Below are 21,367 nucleotides of genomic sequence, written 5' to 3'. Positions count from 1 at the left end.
CCTGGCACGCCAACCGTTTTTTCCGTGGTTAAACAAGCAAAAGTGGATTAGGACCACCCTAAGTGCACCTGACCTTAGGGTTCAGACTAGTGTTAATTTTGTCACCTATTTTTAATTTAGTCTTAGTCTTGTGCCAAATATCCTTGTTAGTTTTAGTCATATTTAGTCATTCACATATCTTTTTTTGTTAGTCAAGTTTTAGTCGACTAAAAGTCTCGTCATTTTAGTCTAGTTTTAGTCAAAAGACAACTCAAGGTATCTTAGTCAAGTTTTAGTCGACCGAAAGTCTAGTCATTTTAGTCTAGCTTTAGTCAAAGGAAAACTCAATATATTTTGTGGCAAAATAAGTTACATAAAGTACATATAACCTGCATAATGTTTGTGCCACAACACCATAGCTAACTGGTTGATTTACAGCGTAGATCAGCATTAGCTTATGAGACGATGGGCACAAATATCGAGTTCGATCTTGATTCAGTATGAATTCATATGTATATAGCCTACTGTACATAGTATAAGGGAAAATATGTTTTTTACACTTTTTTGTGGTTATATTATATTTGCTTGCATTCTTTACTATTCACTATTATTAACATTTCAAAATTTCACAAATAAGTAAGCAGTTATGATCTGTGTATGTATTAAAGAGCCATACAGGCACCCAGTGGGTAATGGCATTACAAGTGAATTTTTTTATTTTTCCAGCCACAAAATGACTCTAATTTGCCTCTTTGCAGTGGAATTCTCTATTTTAACCTTAATTAATACACTAATTGTAATATAAATAATAAAAATATTAGAAGAAAAATATTTTAAGTGATCATTAATGGACCATAAGTATTGCACAAATAGTATTTAGTACCAAAATATCTCCTCAAAATATTCAATAAATATTATTGAATTAAAATATAGGCTATTTATTTTTGAAATAGTTAAGGTGTATGGTCACATTTGACCATCAATGAGTACAAGTGTGACTTAATTAGTAAGGAATACCTGAGGGCTAAATACAAGAAAAACATTAATATTAATGTTAACAATGTTGATCTCTACCACTCTCCATAATAAAATGATACTGTAAATGTGGCTGACGCACACTATGCTGTACTGTTTACCAAAAATTGCTGCAAACACCTGTAAAGTGAAGCTGTTGTGTAACTTACGCGGCTTAAGCCATTCAAATATACTGACACAGCGCTAGAGGTATTGAGCGCTCCGGGAACCACGTGACCACACGCGCGCGGCCGCGAGATGACAGGCGGAGTCTGAGAGAGACCTGTACTCCAGCAACAGCGGGAACTCTTTCTGAATATTTTGAACAGCTGAATATTCATCTCATGATGTAAAAGTAGAGACAATTGTAGACGAAAATGAAGAGAGATTTTATCTTAGTTTTTATTTTATGCAAAACATATTAGTCTCGTCCTTTTTCATCAACAATAATGCATGTTAATTTAGTCTTAGTCAGTGTTTTTGGACATTGGTGCAGTCTCGTCATCGTCTCGTCTTCGTCATGGAAAAAAAGGTCGTTAACGAACATATTTAGTCTCGTCTCGTCTGACGAAATTAACACTAGTTCAGACCATGCACTCAGATCTTTAAAATAGGGCCCTATAAGTGAACATTAAGAAACGTATTAAAATAATACAAAATCCAAGTCATGAGCCCTTTCATTTCTTTAAAGGGGTGGTAAAACACATTGTTTTGAAGGCTTGATTGTGTTTGTGGGGTGCACTGTAACATGTGTTCATGCTTCGTTTTTTAAAAAAAATCATTATTTTTCATATATTTGACATTTATTCTACACTGCTCTGTCCCTCCTTGTAAAACGGTCTGATGCTTTCCGGGTTGTATGAAGCCAGTCCCTCAAAAATACGCAATGGGCTCAGATTGGTTAGCTGGCCCAGTGTGTTGTGATTCGCTAACCGCAGTGCACGTTTGTCGGAAACTTCACGCCCCTTCCCTTTACCGGTAGACTGTGCTTTGGTCAGTATTAGAAACGATGGCGTCAATAAAACCACACCAATCTGAGCCCGAATCAGACCCAGAACATTGTAGTGAAGATGATCGAGCAGAACCTGTTCAGTCCTAATGAGTAAAGACTGCGGATCTATAGTGATCGCTACTGAATGGCACTGTTACTTTTGTATTTTTAGAACGATTATAGCCAAATTTCTGTTGCAAGAACTATTAACCCAAAACACTAAACACTGGCTTTACTATAGTAGCCAAATCACACACAGAACCATGTTTAGCATGCCTGTAGATAAATAATACATAAAAGCTCTAATCAAAGAATAATTTACACTAATGCCTAGTTCGCTGTTGAGATTTTAACGTTAGTGTTTGTAACGATAGGTGTTCGTCGGATAACGTTAAGTATGAATAAGCATTTAACAGACTGGTTTGCAGAACAGCGTTGTCATCTGTTTACTTCCTTGCTACAACCTATTACAGGAAAACACATCGATGAAAAATAAATCAGACTTACAGGTTGTGGCCCGTAAACAGCTTCTGTTTGTAAATCCAGCTTTCAGGTCAAGCCGTTGTGCATTTCCTGTATTGAACTCGCGAACATTGTGAAAGTTTTCCTCCGTGAAATGTGCTGCGGGAGGGAGACCCGTGCGCGTCGTGCATTCACACACTGGCCGGGTTTGTCTCACGCAGCTGACGTTGTGCAAATCCGGTGTTGAACTCGCGAACATTGTGAAAGTTTCCCTCCGTGAGATGTGCTGCGGGAGCCCCGCACGTGCCTGTTCCCTTCTGTCTCATACACACGTGCATATAACATGCTGTATGTTAAACGCTCTGCAACACACCCCTGTCCCTATGAAGGCTGAACAAAGCAAGTACCGTGATCTGCAATCCGGATGAATATAACAGCGTTTCCTCGGCATCGCGGCAACAACACTCCAGCCTAACTATACCACAACAGCGGCGCGATACAAAATGGCGCCCCCGCCCCCCCTATTTAATATTCTCGGAGGAGGGGTTTATGTAAATATTGAGCCTGGTGATGTCACCAACCCTGGAGGAATGTGTGTAGTCGCCTACTGGCCGTTTGCTGTAGGTCTTAGAAATGGATTTCTTTAAAAGCAAATATCTCCCTTTGCTTCAAACTTTGAACGTTGTAACTTTGCAGATGTTGTTTATGCTAAAGCAGCAACATTACACGCTAGCTAAAGTTAGAATAGTGAAATCGTGGTTTACCACCCCTTTAAAATAAATAAATAAAAATCTTATTTACTCCAAACTTAAGAGTGCTAGTCTCTGGAAAAGAGCTCTGTAAAGATTCTTTAAAATTTCTATACCCGGAAAATATAACAACATGTAGGTTTGGAATGACATGAGGGTCAGTAAATAATGATATCATTTTGGGTGAACTGTCCCTTTAAATCAGCACATCAAGCGCACAGACACACAGGGCTGAACCTGGTATCTCATGCAGTATTTGATCAGCTGCTCGTTTTTCAATCATGGCTCAAAGACATTCAAATCAGCTCACTGAATTACTGCCAAACAGGAGACAAGGCAATGGACATGCTAAGCAAGTCTATTATTTATCCACAGAACACACGTTGTGCTAATGTTGAGTGCCATAGTTGTGCATATGTGCACATGTACTCACTCCTGGTGTTTTGCGTTTTCGAGCGGGTCGTCCGACTCTTCGTGTTGGTGTGTCAGTCACTCTGTCTTCATGTGTGACCTCACACACTTCCTGTTCCGCCTCTGGACTCTAAAACAAACAAACAAACATGTCAGCACTACAACAAACACACTCACACACACTCTTTCTTTTCACTTTCATTAGTGACACCAGCTCAAAAACTGTTTTATACTATAAGAAGATATTCTCTCTAAAATACTCTATAAAATGTACTTTCTCGCAAATATTGATAATCAGCAACACTGATAATTGCTTTAGCAAACACCAAATAAATAGACCCTTTTCACATTTCCGGGTTTCTCAGAGCGGAAGTCGTCATAGTTGGGTTAAATATTATAGCTGTGAATGAGAGAATACATTAAATATTTTTTTTGTGTGCCCATTTGCTCACATAGCAAAAGAAAAACGCCACAGTAGGGATTTCACAACTTTCAAAAAGAGGGAAAAAATAGAGTGAAATTAATAACGGCAGTGAAAAGAGAGAAATATGTTCATTTTTACCATCACTCCCATAGACGCTATTACTAAACACCCTCACAGCAGCGGTAACTTTTTTATTTTAATCGGATGCAAAAGTAATAAAATACAAAATATTAGTGTTATAAATGTACATATATTTTTTTTCAATGAAAATACAAAAAACGTTGCCGAATTTACGATATTGATGACCGTTAAAACGCGTCATCACAGTCTGTGAAAAGGGTCTATAGACGTCAAAATGACAATGACAATAAAATTAAATAGAATTAAATTTGTTTTTGTTTAGTTTTTTTTATAATTGAAAATAAGTTGGTATTTCATAAAATAACATTTTATACAATACAATAAAATTTTATGAAACAAAATATTAATTATAAATAAAATATAATTAAATTAACTCAAATGTAATAAAATGAAATAACAAAAAAGTATTATTAAGGACTTTGGTCTATAAGAATAAAATACAAATAATTTGAAGTAGTTTATATTAATATTTCCAGATTCACAGACACACACACACACACACAGATGATCCGTCTGGACTCTCTCAGTGGGGATCCAGTCGGATAAAGAGAGAGGCAGCGGTTACTAAGGTGAAAATACTGCTTAGCAACTGTCTCCAGGAGGTCATGATGCTGCTCTCCTGAACAAAACCATGAGGTCATTTCCCTGGCAACAATCCTGGCAACCATGTGCCCACTAATGTTATTTATCCACTAGTCCTATCACACACAATACACTGTGCAGATATAATTCATGAACTCTCCTCTCTCTCTCTCTCATAAATCGTTCTGTCGAAACCTTTGAATCAGTCCCCACAGGTCAAGGGTCACCAGGGGAGTATTTCTACAAATGAGAGGGTGTAAAACAGCCTGAATGGATGTTAATAGTCCTTAAACATTAACCTCAAGTCCATCAGAGATATGAAAACCCCAAACCATCCACCAGTAAACAAGACATGATCTCCACTGATCTGTGTTCATATTAGACCTATCAAAGATTTCAGCCTCAATCAAAAGGGAATACCTGTTTTCATGACTGAAATAATTATTTATTTACTTAATTAGAATTTTATAATGTTACAAAATAATTTATTTTAAATAAATGCTTTTCTTTTGAACTTTCTATTCATCAAAGAATCCTGGAAAAATGTATGACAGACAGACAAACAGACGATAGATAGACACAGACAGACAGACAGACAGACAGACAGACAGACAACAGACAAAAAGATAGACAGACAGACAGACAACAGACAGATGATAGATAGACAGACAGACAGACAGACGATAGATAGACAGACAGACAACAGACGATAGACAGACAATAGATAGACAGACAGACAGACAACAGACAGATGATAGATAGACAGACAGACAGACGATAGATAGACAGACAGACAGACAACAGACGATAGACAGACAATAGATAGACAGACAGACAGACAGACGATAGATAGACAGACAACAGACGGACAGACAGACGATAGACATACAACAGACAGACGATAGATAGACAGACAACAGACAGACGATAGATAGATAGATAGACAGACAACAGACAGACAGACAATAGATAGATAGACAGACAGACAGACAGACATACACGATAGATAGACATACAGACGATAGATAGATAGATAGATAGATAGATAGATAGATAGATAGATAGATAGATAGATAGATAGATAGATAGATAGATAGATAGATAGATAGATAGATAGATAGATAGATAGACAGACAACAGACAATAGATAGATAGATAGATAGATAGATAGATAGATAGATAGATAGATAGATAGATAGATAGATAGATAGATAGATAGATAGATAGATAGATAGATAGATAGATAGATAGATAGATAGACAGACGATAGATAGACAGACGATAGATAGACAGACGATAGATAGACAGACAACAGACAGACGATAGATAGATAGACAGACAAAAGACAGACAGACAATAGATAGATAGACAGACAGACAGACAGACGATAGACAGACAACAGACAGACGATAGATAGATAGACAGACAAAAGACAGACAGACAGACAGACAATAGATATAGACAGACAGACAGACAGACGATAGACAGACAACAGACAGACGATAGATAGATAGACAGACAACAGACAGACAGACAATAGATAGATAGACAGACAGACAGACAGACATACACGATAGATAGACATACAGACGATAGACAGATAGATAGATAGATAGATAGATAGATAGATAGATAGATAGATAGATAGATAGATGATAGATAGATAGATAGATAGATAGATAGATAGATAGATAGATAGATAGATAGATAGATAGATAGATAGATAGATAGATAGATAGATAGATAGATAGATAGATAGATAGATAGATAGATAGACAGACGATAGATAGACAGACAACAGACAGACGATAGATAGATAGACAGACAAAAGACAGACAGACGATAGATAGACAGACAGACAGACAGACAGACATACACGATAGATAGACATACAGACGATAGACAGATAGACAGACAGACAGATAGACAGACAGACAGACAGACAGACAGACAGACAGACAGACAGACAGACAGACAGATAGATAGATAGATAGATAGATAGATAGATAGATAGATAGATAGATAGATAGATAGATAGATAGATAGATAGATAGATAGATAGATAGATAGATAGATAGATAGATAGATAGATAGATAGATAGATAGATAGATAGATAGATAGATAGATAGATTGAATAATTAGTTTTTTTGTGAGTTGCTTCTAGTATAAACTACAGTATAAACACATGACTCAGTATTTTACAGTTTTTATCAGTATAGTAGAATATTACATCAGAACATCAGAGCACCGGAGACATTTTGTGTCTGGTTTTGTCATCTCCAGATTATTTCGGTCATCAGCGGGTTATTTTGGGCCACTGCTGTTGCCAAGCAACGAGACTGGGCCGAGAACAGGAGGAAGTTCCCTGTTGCAACGAGTCTGCTGGGTCCTGCACCTCTCTCTGTCTCTCTCTCTCTGTCTCTTCCTTCTACATATTCCATCTCTAGGTAAAGTATTACAGACTTACACACATATAGGCTGAAATGACAGATTCCAAAAGGGGGTTTTCAAAGCCATGCCATTGAAGAAGCATTCTGGGATCCCTAAAGAACCTTGAAGAGAACAGTTCTTAAAAGAACCTTTTTTTCTTCAAGGAACTATAGATGACAATTAAGAACCTTGTACAGATGGCAAATCAAATCAATTCAAAACTATACATAATATTTATACATCTATAATAAAAATCTGAGTATCATCATTATAATAATTCCATAATGCTCAATGCTCAATATATAAAAAGGTCAAGGCAGTGCCACGTATCCAAATGCTAATGTTTCCTTTTCAAAATTCTCATTTAAACAGTTTGCGATTAATAACATTATTAACATAGCAACCAATAGGAAATCATATTGATGGTAACACTTTGGTTTAGACATGCATATTACTAGGATATTGGCTGATTATTAATACTTATAAAACACATTTTAAAGGGATAGCTTTGAAAATGTGATGTTTTTCTGCTTACCCCCAGGGCATCCAAGATATAGGTGCCTTTGTTTCTTCAGTAGAACACAAATGAAGATTTTTAACTCCAAGCGTTGCAGTCTGTCAGTCGTATAATGCATGTAACAAAATCTATGAGAGTAAAAAAAACATCCAAATTAAACCCTGGGGCTCGTGGCGACACATTGATGTCTTAAGACACGAAACGATCGGTTTGTGCGAGAAAAATATAATTTTTTACCTCTAATAATGTCCAACAGCCTTGAGCGCGCGATCACTTCCGGTGAGTGAGGTCAGTACACGATCTGCCGTAGTTTCAGATCAGATTTGATTTTAATTTGGATTTGTCTGTGCATGTTTTTTTACTCTCATAGATTTTGTTACATGCATTATACGACTGACAGACTGCAATGGTTGGAGTTAAAAATCTTAATTTGTGTTCTACTGAAGAAACAAAGGCCCCTATATCTTGGATGCCCCGGGGGTAAGCAGATAAACATCACATTTTCATTTTTGGGTGAACTATCCCTTAAATGCCTTATTCTTCATGACCATATTCTACATCCCTTAATACTACTCAATACCTAACAACTACCTTACTAACTATTAATAAGAAGTAATTAGGAGTTCATTGAGACAAACGTCATAGTTAATAGTGAGTATTGGGCCCTAAACTAAAGTGTGACCAAATAAAGCATATTGAGGACAAACACCGAATGTTTGTGTGCTCCTTTATGCAAGCACAAGCTTTTAAACGGGTCGATTTTCTCTGCCAAAGCAAACACTATCTGATCGCTGCCATAAATACTATATCAGCCAATAAATAACTTCAGCCGGGTTCACAGAGGACATCTGAATGAGCAAAGCAATAAAATACAACACAAACAACACACACACACACACCCATGATCTCAAACACAACTTTTGCTCTGTTCAAGATTGATTACTAAATCTCTAGTGACTGATTCACCTGTTCAACAGACCAAAGTTGGTCCAAAGTTAATGAAAACCGGACAGAAAACCAGTTCACCCCCCAACTAGTTCAAAAGATCATCCGTCTGTTCTGTCACAAACTCACTTTTGTTTCGATTTAGGAGTAAACGGACTCTCTCTTCCCCACAAAATACACTCTAATACCAATTCAGCTTCAATGTGACATGAAACTCTACCACATGCCTCACCTCACATGACTTCAAGTCGCATAAATCAGTCGATCACTGTAAGGCCAGCGTACATAAACTACGGTAAACGTGCGCTGGTCCAATAGCTGAAAACAGATTTATAATAACTGAACGGCCGTTAAACTGTAAGAGGAGTGCGGAGCAGGAAAATGAAGAGTTACGGAGAGTTACTAGAGCGTTCCTACACACCCACAGTCGTAACCTCAATGACACTGCAGTGGTTCTCTCGGGATTCCTGAGGTCAGTGGGACTGTTAAATCTCTGATGGGTTCCAGGTTAATGTTCATCAGTGATTTTCATTAGTTTCCCTAATCATTTATGTGGTTATTTCGCCTGCTGATTCCAAAGATGGGCCATTTCAGTTATCGACTAGCTCAGGGGTGAGATTTTATTAGTTTAGTGTTAGTTCTGTGTCTCTGCATGCACACAACAACAAAAATGCTACAATAACATCAAGTCAAAAGCAATTATATTAGATTATTGCAACTAAAATGACACACTTGTCTTACACCTTAAAGGTCCCATGGCATGGCATTTTTCTATTATTTTATAATGTTTCCTGAGGTGTACTTATATTGTTAGTATGACTTTTACATCATAAAATGTAATAATTTAGAAATAAAAGGCATTTTTATATACTGCTGTGTGCCCTGTGGCTGAATGCCCTGCTTCAAGAGGCGTGTCTGCTGTGAGACTTCAGTAAAAACGCCCACTGTTGTGATTGGCTGACATCTTTGCATTTTAAATGAGCGGAGGGGGCGTGGTTAACTTGGTCTACGAGGCACGAGCAGGCACGAGCTGCTGCCAGAGAGACGGATGGACCTGAGTTCACTTCACATCAGTTCTCAGCATGTCTGAACTGTTGTAGTTACAGCATATACTTCAGGTTATTAGTCTATTTCTAGTCGGAGGGACTGTCACTCATGTCAGAAAGTTAGTAACTTTAGTAAATGATGGATCAGCGCTGACTGGAGACGCGAACCGTTTAGAACGATTCAGTCCGATTTGGTGAACTGATTCGGTTCACTAAAAAGAACTGGTTCAAAAGAAAGATCGTTCGCGAACCGGACATCACTAATGTACCAGAGACGGAGCGATTGCTAACAAAGTTATTTATAGTAACTACTGAGTTATGAGAGCGCTGTCTGTCAGGGCGAGTTTATTGTGTTTGTATCTGAGAGTTCTGAATAAACACGAGTCCCAGTCACGCCGAGTCCGTCTTCATCATTATTACCAACTTTGTAACACATGCAAAGTACCATTACAGCTGTCGAGATGAACGAATTAGTAAGTGTTGATTATAGCATTATTTTTAAAATAAAATAAAAGCGTCAGTGACGCGCGTTGAGTACACAGCGCAAACAAAGACACAACAGCAGTAATCGAATATAATCCAGTTTATTGTGGGGCTAGGCTGGCTAGCCCGGATATGCTCACGCTTACCCCCGTCTGCTTAATCTCACGCCGCGTTTGGTGCCTCCGCTGTGGGCCAGATGCAGTACTGGGGGTCGGGGATGTTGAAGGTCACCGGCCAGTGCAGCCCGAGCTTCGGCGTGTGTGAGTTTTATCTCTAAAGATCTGACTCTGCCGATGTTGAGCAGAAACTCATGACTGTATGCACATTTTAGAACCGATAGACGCGACGAGGACGTACAAAAACACTGACTCACAAGATAGAAAACACGGTTTTGTAGGGAGAGAGAGAAGCCGCTGCGTGTGCACGAATAATAAATAATTAGCTACACATCAGAAATCACTGATCACAGATCTGAAGGAACTGAAAAAAGACTTCTGTTTTCATTTGTACATCCAAACACTGAGAAACTGCCAGCATTCACTCGTTCACAACCCATGATCTCTCGAGCGCTTGCATGGGCGTGCCAGATTCTCTGGGTGGAGGAAAGGGAGGTAACCGTTCCTGCTTGGACGTCAAACCAGGAGACTTCAGGATTGGCTAGTCTGGCCTGTCATTTTCTCAAAGGCAGAGAGAGACAGCCAGAACTCAGGTTTACACCGATCAACATTTCTATCCACTTGGGGACAATATTCAGGCTAGGGGAACTCATATTAATGTTGAAAAACCTCATAAAATGAAAATTTCATGCCATGGGACCTTTAAAGGGATAGTTCACCCAAAAATGAAAATTAGCCCATAATTTACTCACCCTCAAGTCATCCTAGGTGTATATAACATTCTTCTTTCAGACAAATAAAATCTGAGTTATATTACACAAGTCCAGGCTGATCCAAGCATTAGAATTTGATTCATAGTTGCTCTGTTTTTGAAGTCCATAAAAAATACATCTCTCCGTCAAATAACGTGCTCCACGCGGCTCTGGGGTTTTAATAAAGGCCTTCTGAAGCAGATCGACGCGTTTGTGTAAGAAAAATATTCATATTTAAAACTTTATCAAGTAAAGTTCCAGCCGACCGTCTTCTGTGGAAAAGAGTTGAATGTTGAAAGTGAAACTCAAGATGCGTACGTGACGTCATGACGAGCCGACCTGGTTGCGTTAGTCTTTCGATCGGCAGGGGAACTTTCAACACTTTTTCCATAAATTGAACAGGGAAGGCGGTCGGCCGAAAGTTACTTTATAAAGTTTTAAATATGGATATTTTTCTTACACAAACGCATCTATTCGCTTCAGAAGGCCTTCATTAACACCCCAGAGCCGCGTGGAGCAGTTATTTGATGGGCAGATGCACTTTTTATGGACTTCAAAAACGAGCAACTATAAATCCAATTCTAATGCTCGGATTAGCCTGGACTTTTGTAATATAACTCTGATTTTATTCGTCTGAAAGAAGAATGTCATATACACCTAGGATGACTTGAGGGTGAGTAAATGATGGGCTAATTTTCATTTTTGGGTGAAATCCCTTTAACGTACAGCTGTAATAATATATGAGTGCACAACATTTATGCTGCGTCCGAAATGGCATACTGTACAGCAGGTACTACAGTTGGTTTGAAATTTGCTTTGCAACCATTAAAAAAAGTACATTCTATATAGAACGAAATTTGAATTCTATATGGCATGGAATACTACATTCGCCATGTTGTCACTGTCACATGACCTACAGCATCGGCTGTGTTGCTTCAATACCATTCACAAATCCAAGTTACACTTAAAAAAAAACAAACAAGTGAAATATGAATAGTATGTTGTGCTAACAAATGCTTAGTTAGTATAGTTCACTTACACAAGAGTTCTAGTAACTAAAAAAGAACTGTAGAGAGTCTTTTACTTTAGATTTACTCTTGACTTTGAATAGCTAACATTGTTGTGTTTTGTTGCTGAATGTTGAAGTGTGTGTGTGACTCAAGCATGGTCAACTGCAAGATATTGTTACAAATATAGAGGGATTATATCAACCCAATTAAAAGTTTCACAGGTGTTTATGGCGTAAGTGTTAGCACTATACGAGCACTATCATTATACGACATAAAGGGAAATATTACAGGTTGATTTTAAAAGGTGACCTTAATTTGACCTTAATTAACTGAAGTGCCTTGAAATGTGCAGCATTATTCAATGTGTTGACGTAATTTCCCCTGAAAAGGCCTCAGCTGTTAACAGCTCCACCCCTTTTTTGAAACAGCCAATAGCGTTTCGTTAATACCACAGTTTGACTAGAGCCTCTCAGTTTCCTCCTAATCTCTAACCGTTTATCATAATCTCCTCTATATCGCTTTGAAATACAGCATTCTGTGCAGAATTTAAATGGGTCCGATATGTTTTGTTGTCTGCGCCGACTCGCGCATATGATCCGCGCTGTGCTCTCGTGTCTCTGGCTTTGCTCTAGACTATGTGTGTGCGCTGCGGCGGTGCGTGTGAAAGTAACGTGAAACCAGACTTCATTCACCTCAACTGAAAGCATATTTACACTCTGAATCATTTCCTATCGCATGTATAGTGCGCTATGTGCCATTCAACATGTAGAAAATTAGTAAATGTGTGAACAGCTGACCAATTTCAGCAGCTTCAGCATCTATTTATAATGCAGGGGGCGGGCGATTTGATTGGACAGAAGATGTGATGAGAAGGTGAAGTCTGCGATGATGTCATCAAAATCTGTGATTCATTTTAACGGAAGTGAGAGACTGTGAGTTTTCCTTATATCTCCTAAATGCTAATTTTGTCATTGGTTTGGAACACAACAGCTTATTTCTAACCTTAAGGCTAACATAGTCATACTAAAAGCTAAAAAACTTCCATTTTGATTTCAGTGGGCCTTTAACTATAGTTAATTATTCAGTCAGAAGCTAGGTCAACTTTTAAAAGCAACCTATTTATTACTTCTCTTCCTTTGAAACTAAATAACTGTGATTTCTTGTTGCATCTCGGCATCAATAGGAACATAGTTATAATAATATGAATGTTTCAAGTGCCCAACCAAAGTGAACACTGATCACCATAATGGTGATTATTATAATTTTTTTGGGCTTGACAAAATGGCACTCAAACCAATCAATTAATCTTAACTTGGGTTTTCCCAGTAAACAAGGAATAGTATGTGAATAGTACAGATTACTAGATTTTTACAATTAAGTTAAGACATTAAGTAAAGTTAACTAAAAAGTGTTAGTTAGAATCACTGTTGGATTTTACAGTGCAGTGGATGTGCACTTCAGAATCTCGCCGGAAGTAGTAGGTCATCTGGGTACTTTTCGCCTACTGTTTTATGAATAGCCTACTAAGAATTCGGACATACTACTTGGCTCACATACTGTTTTTCGCCTACTATATAGTATGGAAGTAGGCGAGATTCTCTCGAAAAAGTTATTCATCTAATTTACTTAATGCGTAAATAATGAGATGGGAAAGCCTTTAATATGATGTCTATTATGAGGGTCTTTCATTCTTGGTGATGTTTAACTCTATAAGCGACTGACATACTCAAAACATAACACTTGGTTATAGTCGACAAACACTTCGTTGATTTTTAAGGGAACGTCCTTGTTTTTTCGCTTCTACATGCAATAAAAGCAATATAAGAGGGCTTTCATTTAATTTTTTATTTAGGCTAGAAACTCATAAATATGGAAGCTTGTTTCCGCCACTGGATAAAAAAATAAAAAAGGTAATTGCCACTTTATTTCACAATTCTGCCTTTTTTTTCTCTCGCAATTGTGCGTTTACATCTCACAATTGTAAGTTATAAGAATTGTGAGATATTAACTCGCAATTGCGAGTAATAAAGTCTGGATTGCGTGATATAAAGTCGTAATTGCACTAAATTACTCTTTTTCTCGCAACTGCGAGTTTATATCACGCAATTCTTATCACAACCAATTCTGAATTCTATAAACTCGCAATTAAGAGTTATGAAGTCAGAATTGCGTGATATAAAATCACAATTGCGTATTATTAGGCTACGTCTGAATTGCGAAACATAAACTCGCAATTCTGTGAAAAAAAGTCAGAATGACTGTTCGCACCGTTCCTTTAGTTACTGTTGCTATGTCCGACAAGCCATGGCGCTCTCACACCACACACACGTTCTCACATAGAGAAAATACATCGCGGAGCAAAGTGGACACTGACAACACGCCAACAGACAGGACAGAGCAAGTTACTTTTGATTTGAAACAAAGTCTCAACTTTGAAATTGTCATTTTTTAAAGATATTTAAATAATAAATACAGTTTTTTGGCTCTTTAATGTGTCGTGATCGCTGTATGCCTCAGTAAAAGCTGCTCGTGAACCGATTATCTCTTCCTTCTAGTTCATTGATAAGTATGAATGAACACTAAAAGAAATGTTGTTTCAACCGCGGAAAGACGTCAGTACACACCGTTTTTCCAAGTCCACCGCCGTTAATCTACCCTGACTACTTTGTCGGACAAAACGGCAGATTCGGCGATGTGATTGGTCAGATCGCCTGCCGATCAAACTTGTGGCGAAGGGTGAATTGTGAGAGAAAAACTCGAAATGACCTCTTTTATTCTGTGGCCGAAACAAGCTTCCATACATAAAATAGGCCTAGCTAAAAGATGTACCTAACTTTTTTACACAGAAATGAGAAAGCATTTGTGTTATCCAATATGAATAAAGAAACAATTATTTTCTCTAGCCTATAGTTTGTTTCTTTTCAACTATTTTCAAGAGTTGTTTAGTATATAGCTATTTAAAGACCATTATGATGTCAATGACGGATCTTTACTACAATTTGACACCGTAGCCTATGTCACAACAGAAGTAGAACGATCCGTCATAAACAAAGTCGGATTAAGGAATCTGCATAGTGCACGCGCGCGCTTCGTTGAACATAACTGGAGCGAACTATTTCCGCGTATACATGTGTTTTACTCGCAGCCTGTGTCCTTCTCACTTATGCCCGTGTCTGACTCTGGCGGCTTCCGCACGGATCCCCCGCACACACACACACACACACACACACACACATTCACAAACAGAACCAGTGACTAGTATCTCTCTCTTACCGTTTTATTTGTCGTTGCGTCACAGTCCAGATCGAGAGGCATGATGAAACAAAAACACACTACAGGCCTGATCGATGCATTTGAAATCAACGCAAATGAAATAAAAGACATTAAAATGCTGAGAGACTTTTGTGGCGATGAAACTGATCCATCTTCAGACCATCAAATCCTTCTTCTCCCTGCAAAACCAAACACAACAAAGACTGTATTAATTTATGGAGTAAAAATGGATTATTGGACATTATAGTGAATGATTTTAGGAAATATTTGTTTCTGGTTAAGTCTGTTAAAGCGACACATCTTATAAAAGCACAACTGGAACAAATGTTTCCCATATTTTCCCATCACGACAGTCAGGACATCATTTGTGACAAACAGCAGCCAGTTTGTGGTTTAATGAGGAGAGTCTGTAACATGGCGGGCGTTTGAATCTCTGCCAGTTTGTCTTTGCGCTTACACGGACGCGTCGCGTCAGGATGCGGTGGCGCGGTGGAAAAAACGTCAGCGGCTTTCTCCTTTATTTATAACATCTCATTCGATTTCGCATAATCTCATTCAAAAAACCTCCGACATATCAGGAGAACAGTATAACGAAGAGCTTTTACTGATGAAGAACAAACTCCTGTCATCTTATTCTGAAATTTGGATTTGTTGAGAAGAAACTCTCGAACAAAAATGCCATAACAACTCGTAAATGTACAATAGGATGTTTAAAATAAACATGATTATCTCTTCAACACACTTTATTTGACTGCTTGAACTTTTCTGACGATGTGTCAAAGCCTTGTGGTTTTCAACCGACGCATTCAGACAGTCTGTCAACTACACTAGATAGGCTATTAATAACTAACATTAGGCTCTAGGCCTACATTATATAATGATTGACAGATCATTAGTTGACATAAACAAGTCAGTTTTTATTAACATCACAAAATGTAAATACACGACTCTAAAAAAATGCTGGGTTGTTTCAACCTATGTTTGGGTCAACCATGGATAAAAACCCGACCGTTGGTGTAAAAAAAAATGTTAATTCAAATTTTAAACTCAACGAGTTTGTCCATATTTGACCCAAACATGGGTTGAAACAACCCAGCAGTTTTTTTATGTTTAAAGTTTGTTTCTTTTTGTAGCCTAATCAACTTTTTATGACTTTTGCTATATTTGACATATAATGCCTACCTACAACGTATTTTTAAACACAATGAACCGTTGGGAAAAGGAAATCCAGCCTGAACACAGATGTAGGCCTATCTGACACACAATAGGGCGTTTCTGTTGTTAAACAATGAGTAAGTTCTAGTTTATGCTACTCTTTCTAGCTTATGCTACTCGAAGTAATGTTCAAAACGTAGTATTTCAGGCACTTTTTGTGATGTTTCGCCTTCAAGACGGATCGCTTCCTGTATTCCGCAGTTGTAAGTCGCTTTGGATAAAAGCGTCTGCTAAATGAATAAATGTAAATGTATAAATGAGTAAGTGGAACAAATTAAAGGCCTAATGTGGAAAATCACGAATGCACTCTTACAAATAAACATTCCTTAATGGTTTTTTACCACAACTGTATGTTCAGCACAACATCAAAAATGTCATTGTTTGATACACAAAACTTGTAGTTCTTCAGATCAGCATGTTGCAGGTTTCAGGGTTTATAAAGCACCAGTATACTCCGTTTTCTAATTAAATTGTTATTTGGGGAACTTTAAGAGGTCCTCCTTTACTGTAAAATATTTTGGTTTTGAATTTTTAAGACTGTGAGATCAAAACTAAGACCTGAAGACAACCAGTGACCTATGACACCTGACACAGGTGAGGACAGACCTTCATGAATAACCACAAAAAACTCAAGAACGCACATTTTATTTGCTGCCAATTAATAATACATAGACACGATGAGCTTAATACTAATGGGTCAGTTTAGGGTTTTTAAAATAGCCTACAACAACGTCAAAAACCATTGGGTGAAACAATATAACTATATATAGGCTAATATTGCACATATATAATCCTGAAACAGGCCTCACAGAATTAACATCTCAAGATCAACCAGAACAGCATGGCTTCCGTTTTAAACTTAATCTGTCACATAAAAGGAACAGTTAACAGTCGAAGTTGTGATAAAGTCAAGGTTATTGATTAATAATGCATTGAATGCTGATGATCATGTGTAACGCCGGTTGACAGACTTCAGCACGCGTCATTCACACATTGATTTCACTGAAACGAAATGAACTGCATTAATGTGTCATATGAACTTATGCGAGCGGATAGAAGAAAAACTGTTTTAAGCAGCAGCTGCTGGGTTTTAAAACGCACATCTGCGCAGATCTGAATTCATCATCTTCACCACCTTCTTCTTCTTCATCATCATCCTCATCCTCATATGTCGGACAGAAGCTCGGTGTATGTGTGTGTGTGTGTATGTGTATGTGAGTGATTTACCCGTTTCGCCATGCAGCCCCGGGCCTGAACCCTCCGGTGGTCGCGAACTGCCCGTCTTCCCTCCGCGTCTCTCCCCGTCCTGACCCTCCCCGGCACCGGCCTGCTCCGCTCCGCCGTCTCGGGCTCACAGACGCCGCAGAGGCCCGTCAGCGGGAAGGAGTTCGCTGGGTCCTAGAGACCATTGGATCCCAGTGACGTCATAGTCCCCAAGGCGTGATTTTTTTAAAGCATTATACATTTGTTTAATCATCTGACATAGTTTGGTTACACATGTCTGTGTTATGTTCTTATTTTTCTTACACTTTGGTTACTACGGCCTGGTTTCCCAGTAGGTATAATTGGGCTCATAAAGCCATGAGGGGAACACCGCATAGGGTCAGTCAAGGTCCCTTATGCTGGTGATGGCAAGGAATATCCCAAAACTATATTCCTACAATACCGGAGGCTGCAGTTTTAGGAACAAAGCTCAAATGCATTGAAACAAATTAGGTTAAATATTTCAAGAGGGTTACCAGCAACGGGTATGTTAAGGGTTAGGGGTTGGTTAGGACCAGGGGCGCCGCTAAGGGGGGGAAAGTTAGGACGATTCTAAGGGCCCACACACTTTTGGGGCCCCCAAAGATTGGTTTATTAGTAGTAACAGTACTAGTAGTAATGTATTATAAATGTATAATCTACCAAAGAGTTACAAATATAAAAAAGATGGCTTATTTCTGCATTTCCGGCAAAATCCAGCAAAAGGCTCCACTCATGATCTGCTCCCGCTCAAATCCCACTCCGACATGAAGTTTCTCTGTACTTTAATTGCTGCAGCCATTAAGGAATTTATTTTATATTTATGTTAAAGCGTTCACCACCTGTGTGTCCTTGAGCAAGGCACTTTACTCCATGTTGCTCCAGGGGGATTGTCCCTGTCATTAGGGCACTGTAAGTCGCTTTGGATAAAAGCGTCTGCCAAATGCATAAATAAATAAAATAAATAAAATGTTGAAATATTATAATGTTATTTTTTATGTCCATGTTGTCAATCTGTTTCGATTATGAAAAGTGAACAGCCTGAGATAGGACACATAAGATGCGCAATGCCAGGAGACATTGAGTAGGTCAGACATGATTGTGACCACTTCATTAAGTTTTGTTTTGTAGAAATTGTATCTTAATTTTAATCAATGTTTCATCAGCCAATTGGGGCATTCTGGGTTGAGCAAGCAGAGCTTAAACGGTCAGTATTATTAAATTGCAGACAGATTTTGGATAGCTAGGTTGGTGTGGTAGAGGGCCCAACATCATATTCTTTCATAGGGCCCAAAATTGCTAGCAGCGCCCCTGGTTAGGACAATATATACCGGTAGGCTAAATTAAATGTAATAATATAAATACAGAACTGTAAGTGCTAATAAACTGCTAATACAAAACCTAGGGTAAAGACTAAAAGGGATCCAGCTACGGCCATTGGATATGCGCACATCAATATTGTGTCATTGAATGACTGTATTTACATTATTGTAGGGGTTGGGGTGTAGACGTTAATAAAACACAATCTAATAAGTAGCAAATTTATTGTTATTTTAACCGGACCCTAGAAACGCAGCCTGAAACGGCAGTCTCCGGTATTGTAGGAATACCCTCCTCAGAATATATATTTATTTGATAAAGAAGTACAGTGATATTATGAAATATTATTACAAATTAAAACATTGGTTCTCTATTTTGATATTCTTTAAAATATCATTTATTTATGTGATGCAAAGCTGAATTTTCATCAGCCACACTCCAGTCTTCAGTGTCACATGATCCTTCAGAAATCATTCTAATATAGGGATTTATTATCAATGTTGGAAACAGCTGTGCTGCATAATATTTTTTTATAATCTGTGATACTTTTGTCAGGAAACTTTGATGAATAAAAAGTTTAAAAAATGAAAGAAAAAAAATAGAAATCTTTTGTATGCACTCCTGTTCAATAGTTTGGGGTTTTTCTTTCTTTATTTAATGCTTATATCCAGCAAGAATGTGTTAAAATTGATAATAAAGTGATAGAAATTCATCAATGAGTCCTGAAACAAATATCAAGTTCCAAAAAAAAAAGAAATTAAGCAGCAACATTGATAATAACGAAGCATCAAATCAGCATAGAATGATTTCTGAAGGATCATGTGACACTTAAGACTGGAGTAATGATGCTGAAAATTCAGCTTTGATCACAGAAATAAATTATATTTTAAAGTATATTAAATTAGAAAATAGTTATTTTAAAGTGTAATAATATTTAACAATATTACAGTTTTTTTTCTGTATTTTTGATCGAATAAATGCAGGTGTGAGCATAAGAGACTTCTTTCAAAAATATAAAAAATAGTAATGTTTCCAAACATTGGACTGGTACTGTATATTCACTCACATATACACCAGAAAAGTTTTTGTTTTAAGGGACATGACCTACTATAACTGTAATAGAGCATAAGACAGCGCCAGAGACAGTGAGACTGGTGAGGGCTGGTGTCCTTGAGTGAATCCATGCACCGTCTTACTCTGTCACACACAGATTTCCCCCAGCATTCGTCTGTTCATGCTGCACTCATTAAAATTCACCCCACGTCATGCCTGCTCACGCTGGCAGTGCACAGAGACCGTCAGACTGCACGTCTCTCTCTCTCTCTCGGTCACACAGGTACTCAAAGAGAGGAGTTTACAGCTCTCAGATCTCAAAGTGCACTTATAAGACAAAACGTGTAGAAAAGATACAATACAAACAGTGAAGCATGTGGATCCTGGTGTTCTGTGCTACTAATACTACATAAGTACACTGTCCCATCACCAGTAAAGTGCATGTTTTAGTGCACAGAAGTGTAAATTCGGCCGAAAACCACTGAGAGCATCATATTACCCAGAAAGCTTTGGGCCTGTATGGGACCTGAAGGAAAACCAAACAAACAAAATTAAAGGAACAAACACAAAGTAAAATAGAAAAAAACAATACTCCAGTCACTTTTTTTAATAATATTTATTCTGAACACAACAAATCATCACTTGAAATCACATGCGTGTAAATCACGGCCTCATTCCAGAGTTATTTCTGTAAAATTCGCTTTTTAAAAAATATATATGAAAGTTGTTCAGTGGAAAGAGCGAAACACTACGGCTACCGGCACCGTAACGATAGTCTCGGCCAAACCAGCCAGCTTTCACAGAAGAGCTCTTGACCCGAAGGGCACAGGAAGTGATGTCATTAAGCCCCGTGTACTGCAGGTAGTATCACATGGCCGAGAGTCCATGAATGAATTTGGCGCAAAAAACAACACAGCAATAAAAAAAAAAAAGTAAATACGATTGAAAACTTCAAAAAACGTAATCATTTTTGGCATGTATTTAAGAATACAATGAAATGAAGGCATCAATATGATTCACATTCCAGCTTTGCACAAACACACACGAATATAGAGAGGCAAACATACCACACAAATACACACACACCTCCAGAAAAACACACAGCAGGTCAGACGTGTGTGTGCAAATGTTTGTAGGTAAAGAAATGTTCGTTCACAGGAAATATTGACTACAAACAGTGCTTCTAGAAAAATCGATAAAATTAATGATGG

The 21,367-nt window shown here is 37.9% G+C and overlaps 1 protein-coding gene across 8 annotated transcripts in view; it reads right to left on the bottom strand.

Moving 5' to 3' along the window:
* dnmt3aa (DNA (cytosine-5-)-methyltransferase 3 alpha a) overlaps positions 1 to 17,913 on the bottom strand; it is a 69,873-nt gene extending 51,960 nt beyond the window's left edge. For 3 of the 8 annotated variants that reach the window (XM_079832029.1, XM_079832030.1, XM_079832032.1), the window contains exons 1-3: positions 17,769 to 17,913; positions 15,327 to 15,505; positions 3,629 to 3,736 (exon numbers count right to left, since the gene is read on the bottom strand). In XM_079832029.1, the coding sequence (XP_079688155.1) occupies positions 3,629 to 3,736; positions 15,327 to 15,437 (219 nt within the window). In that variant the 5' untranslated portion in view covers positions 15,438 to 15,505; positions 17,769 to 17,913. Of the gene's footprint in view, positions 1 to 3,628; positions 3,737 to 7,719; positions 7,830 to 15,326; positions 15,506 to 17,768 lie in introns of all 8 variants that reach the window. The other 5 variants (XM_079832035.1, XM_079832036.1, XM_079832031.1 and 2 more) reach the window with 3 other exon arrangements.
* Positions 17,914 to 21,367: the final 3,454 nt, after the last annotated feature.

This window comes from Gobio gobio (assembly GCF_949357685.1).
Source record: "Gobio gobio genome assembly, chromosome: 12".
NCBI classification, from domain to species: domain Eukaryota; kingdom Metazoa; phylum Chordata; class Actinopteri; order Cypriniformes; family Gobionidae; genus Gobio; species Gobio gobio.
The sequence above is the reverse complement of the archived record's forward strand: the minus strand, read 5'-3'. Positions and strand labels throughout refer to the sequence as shown.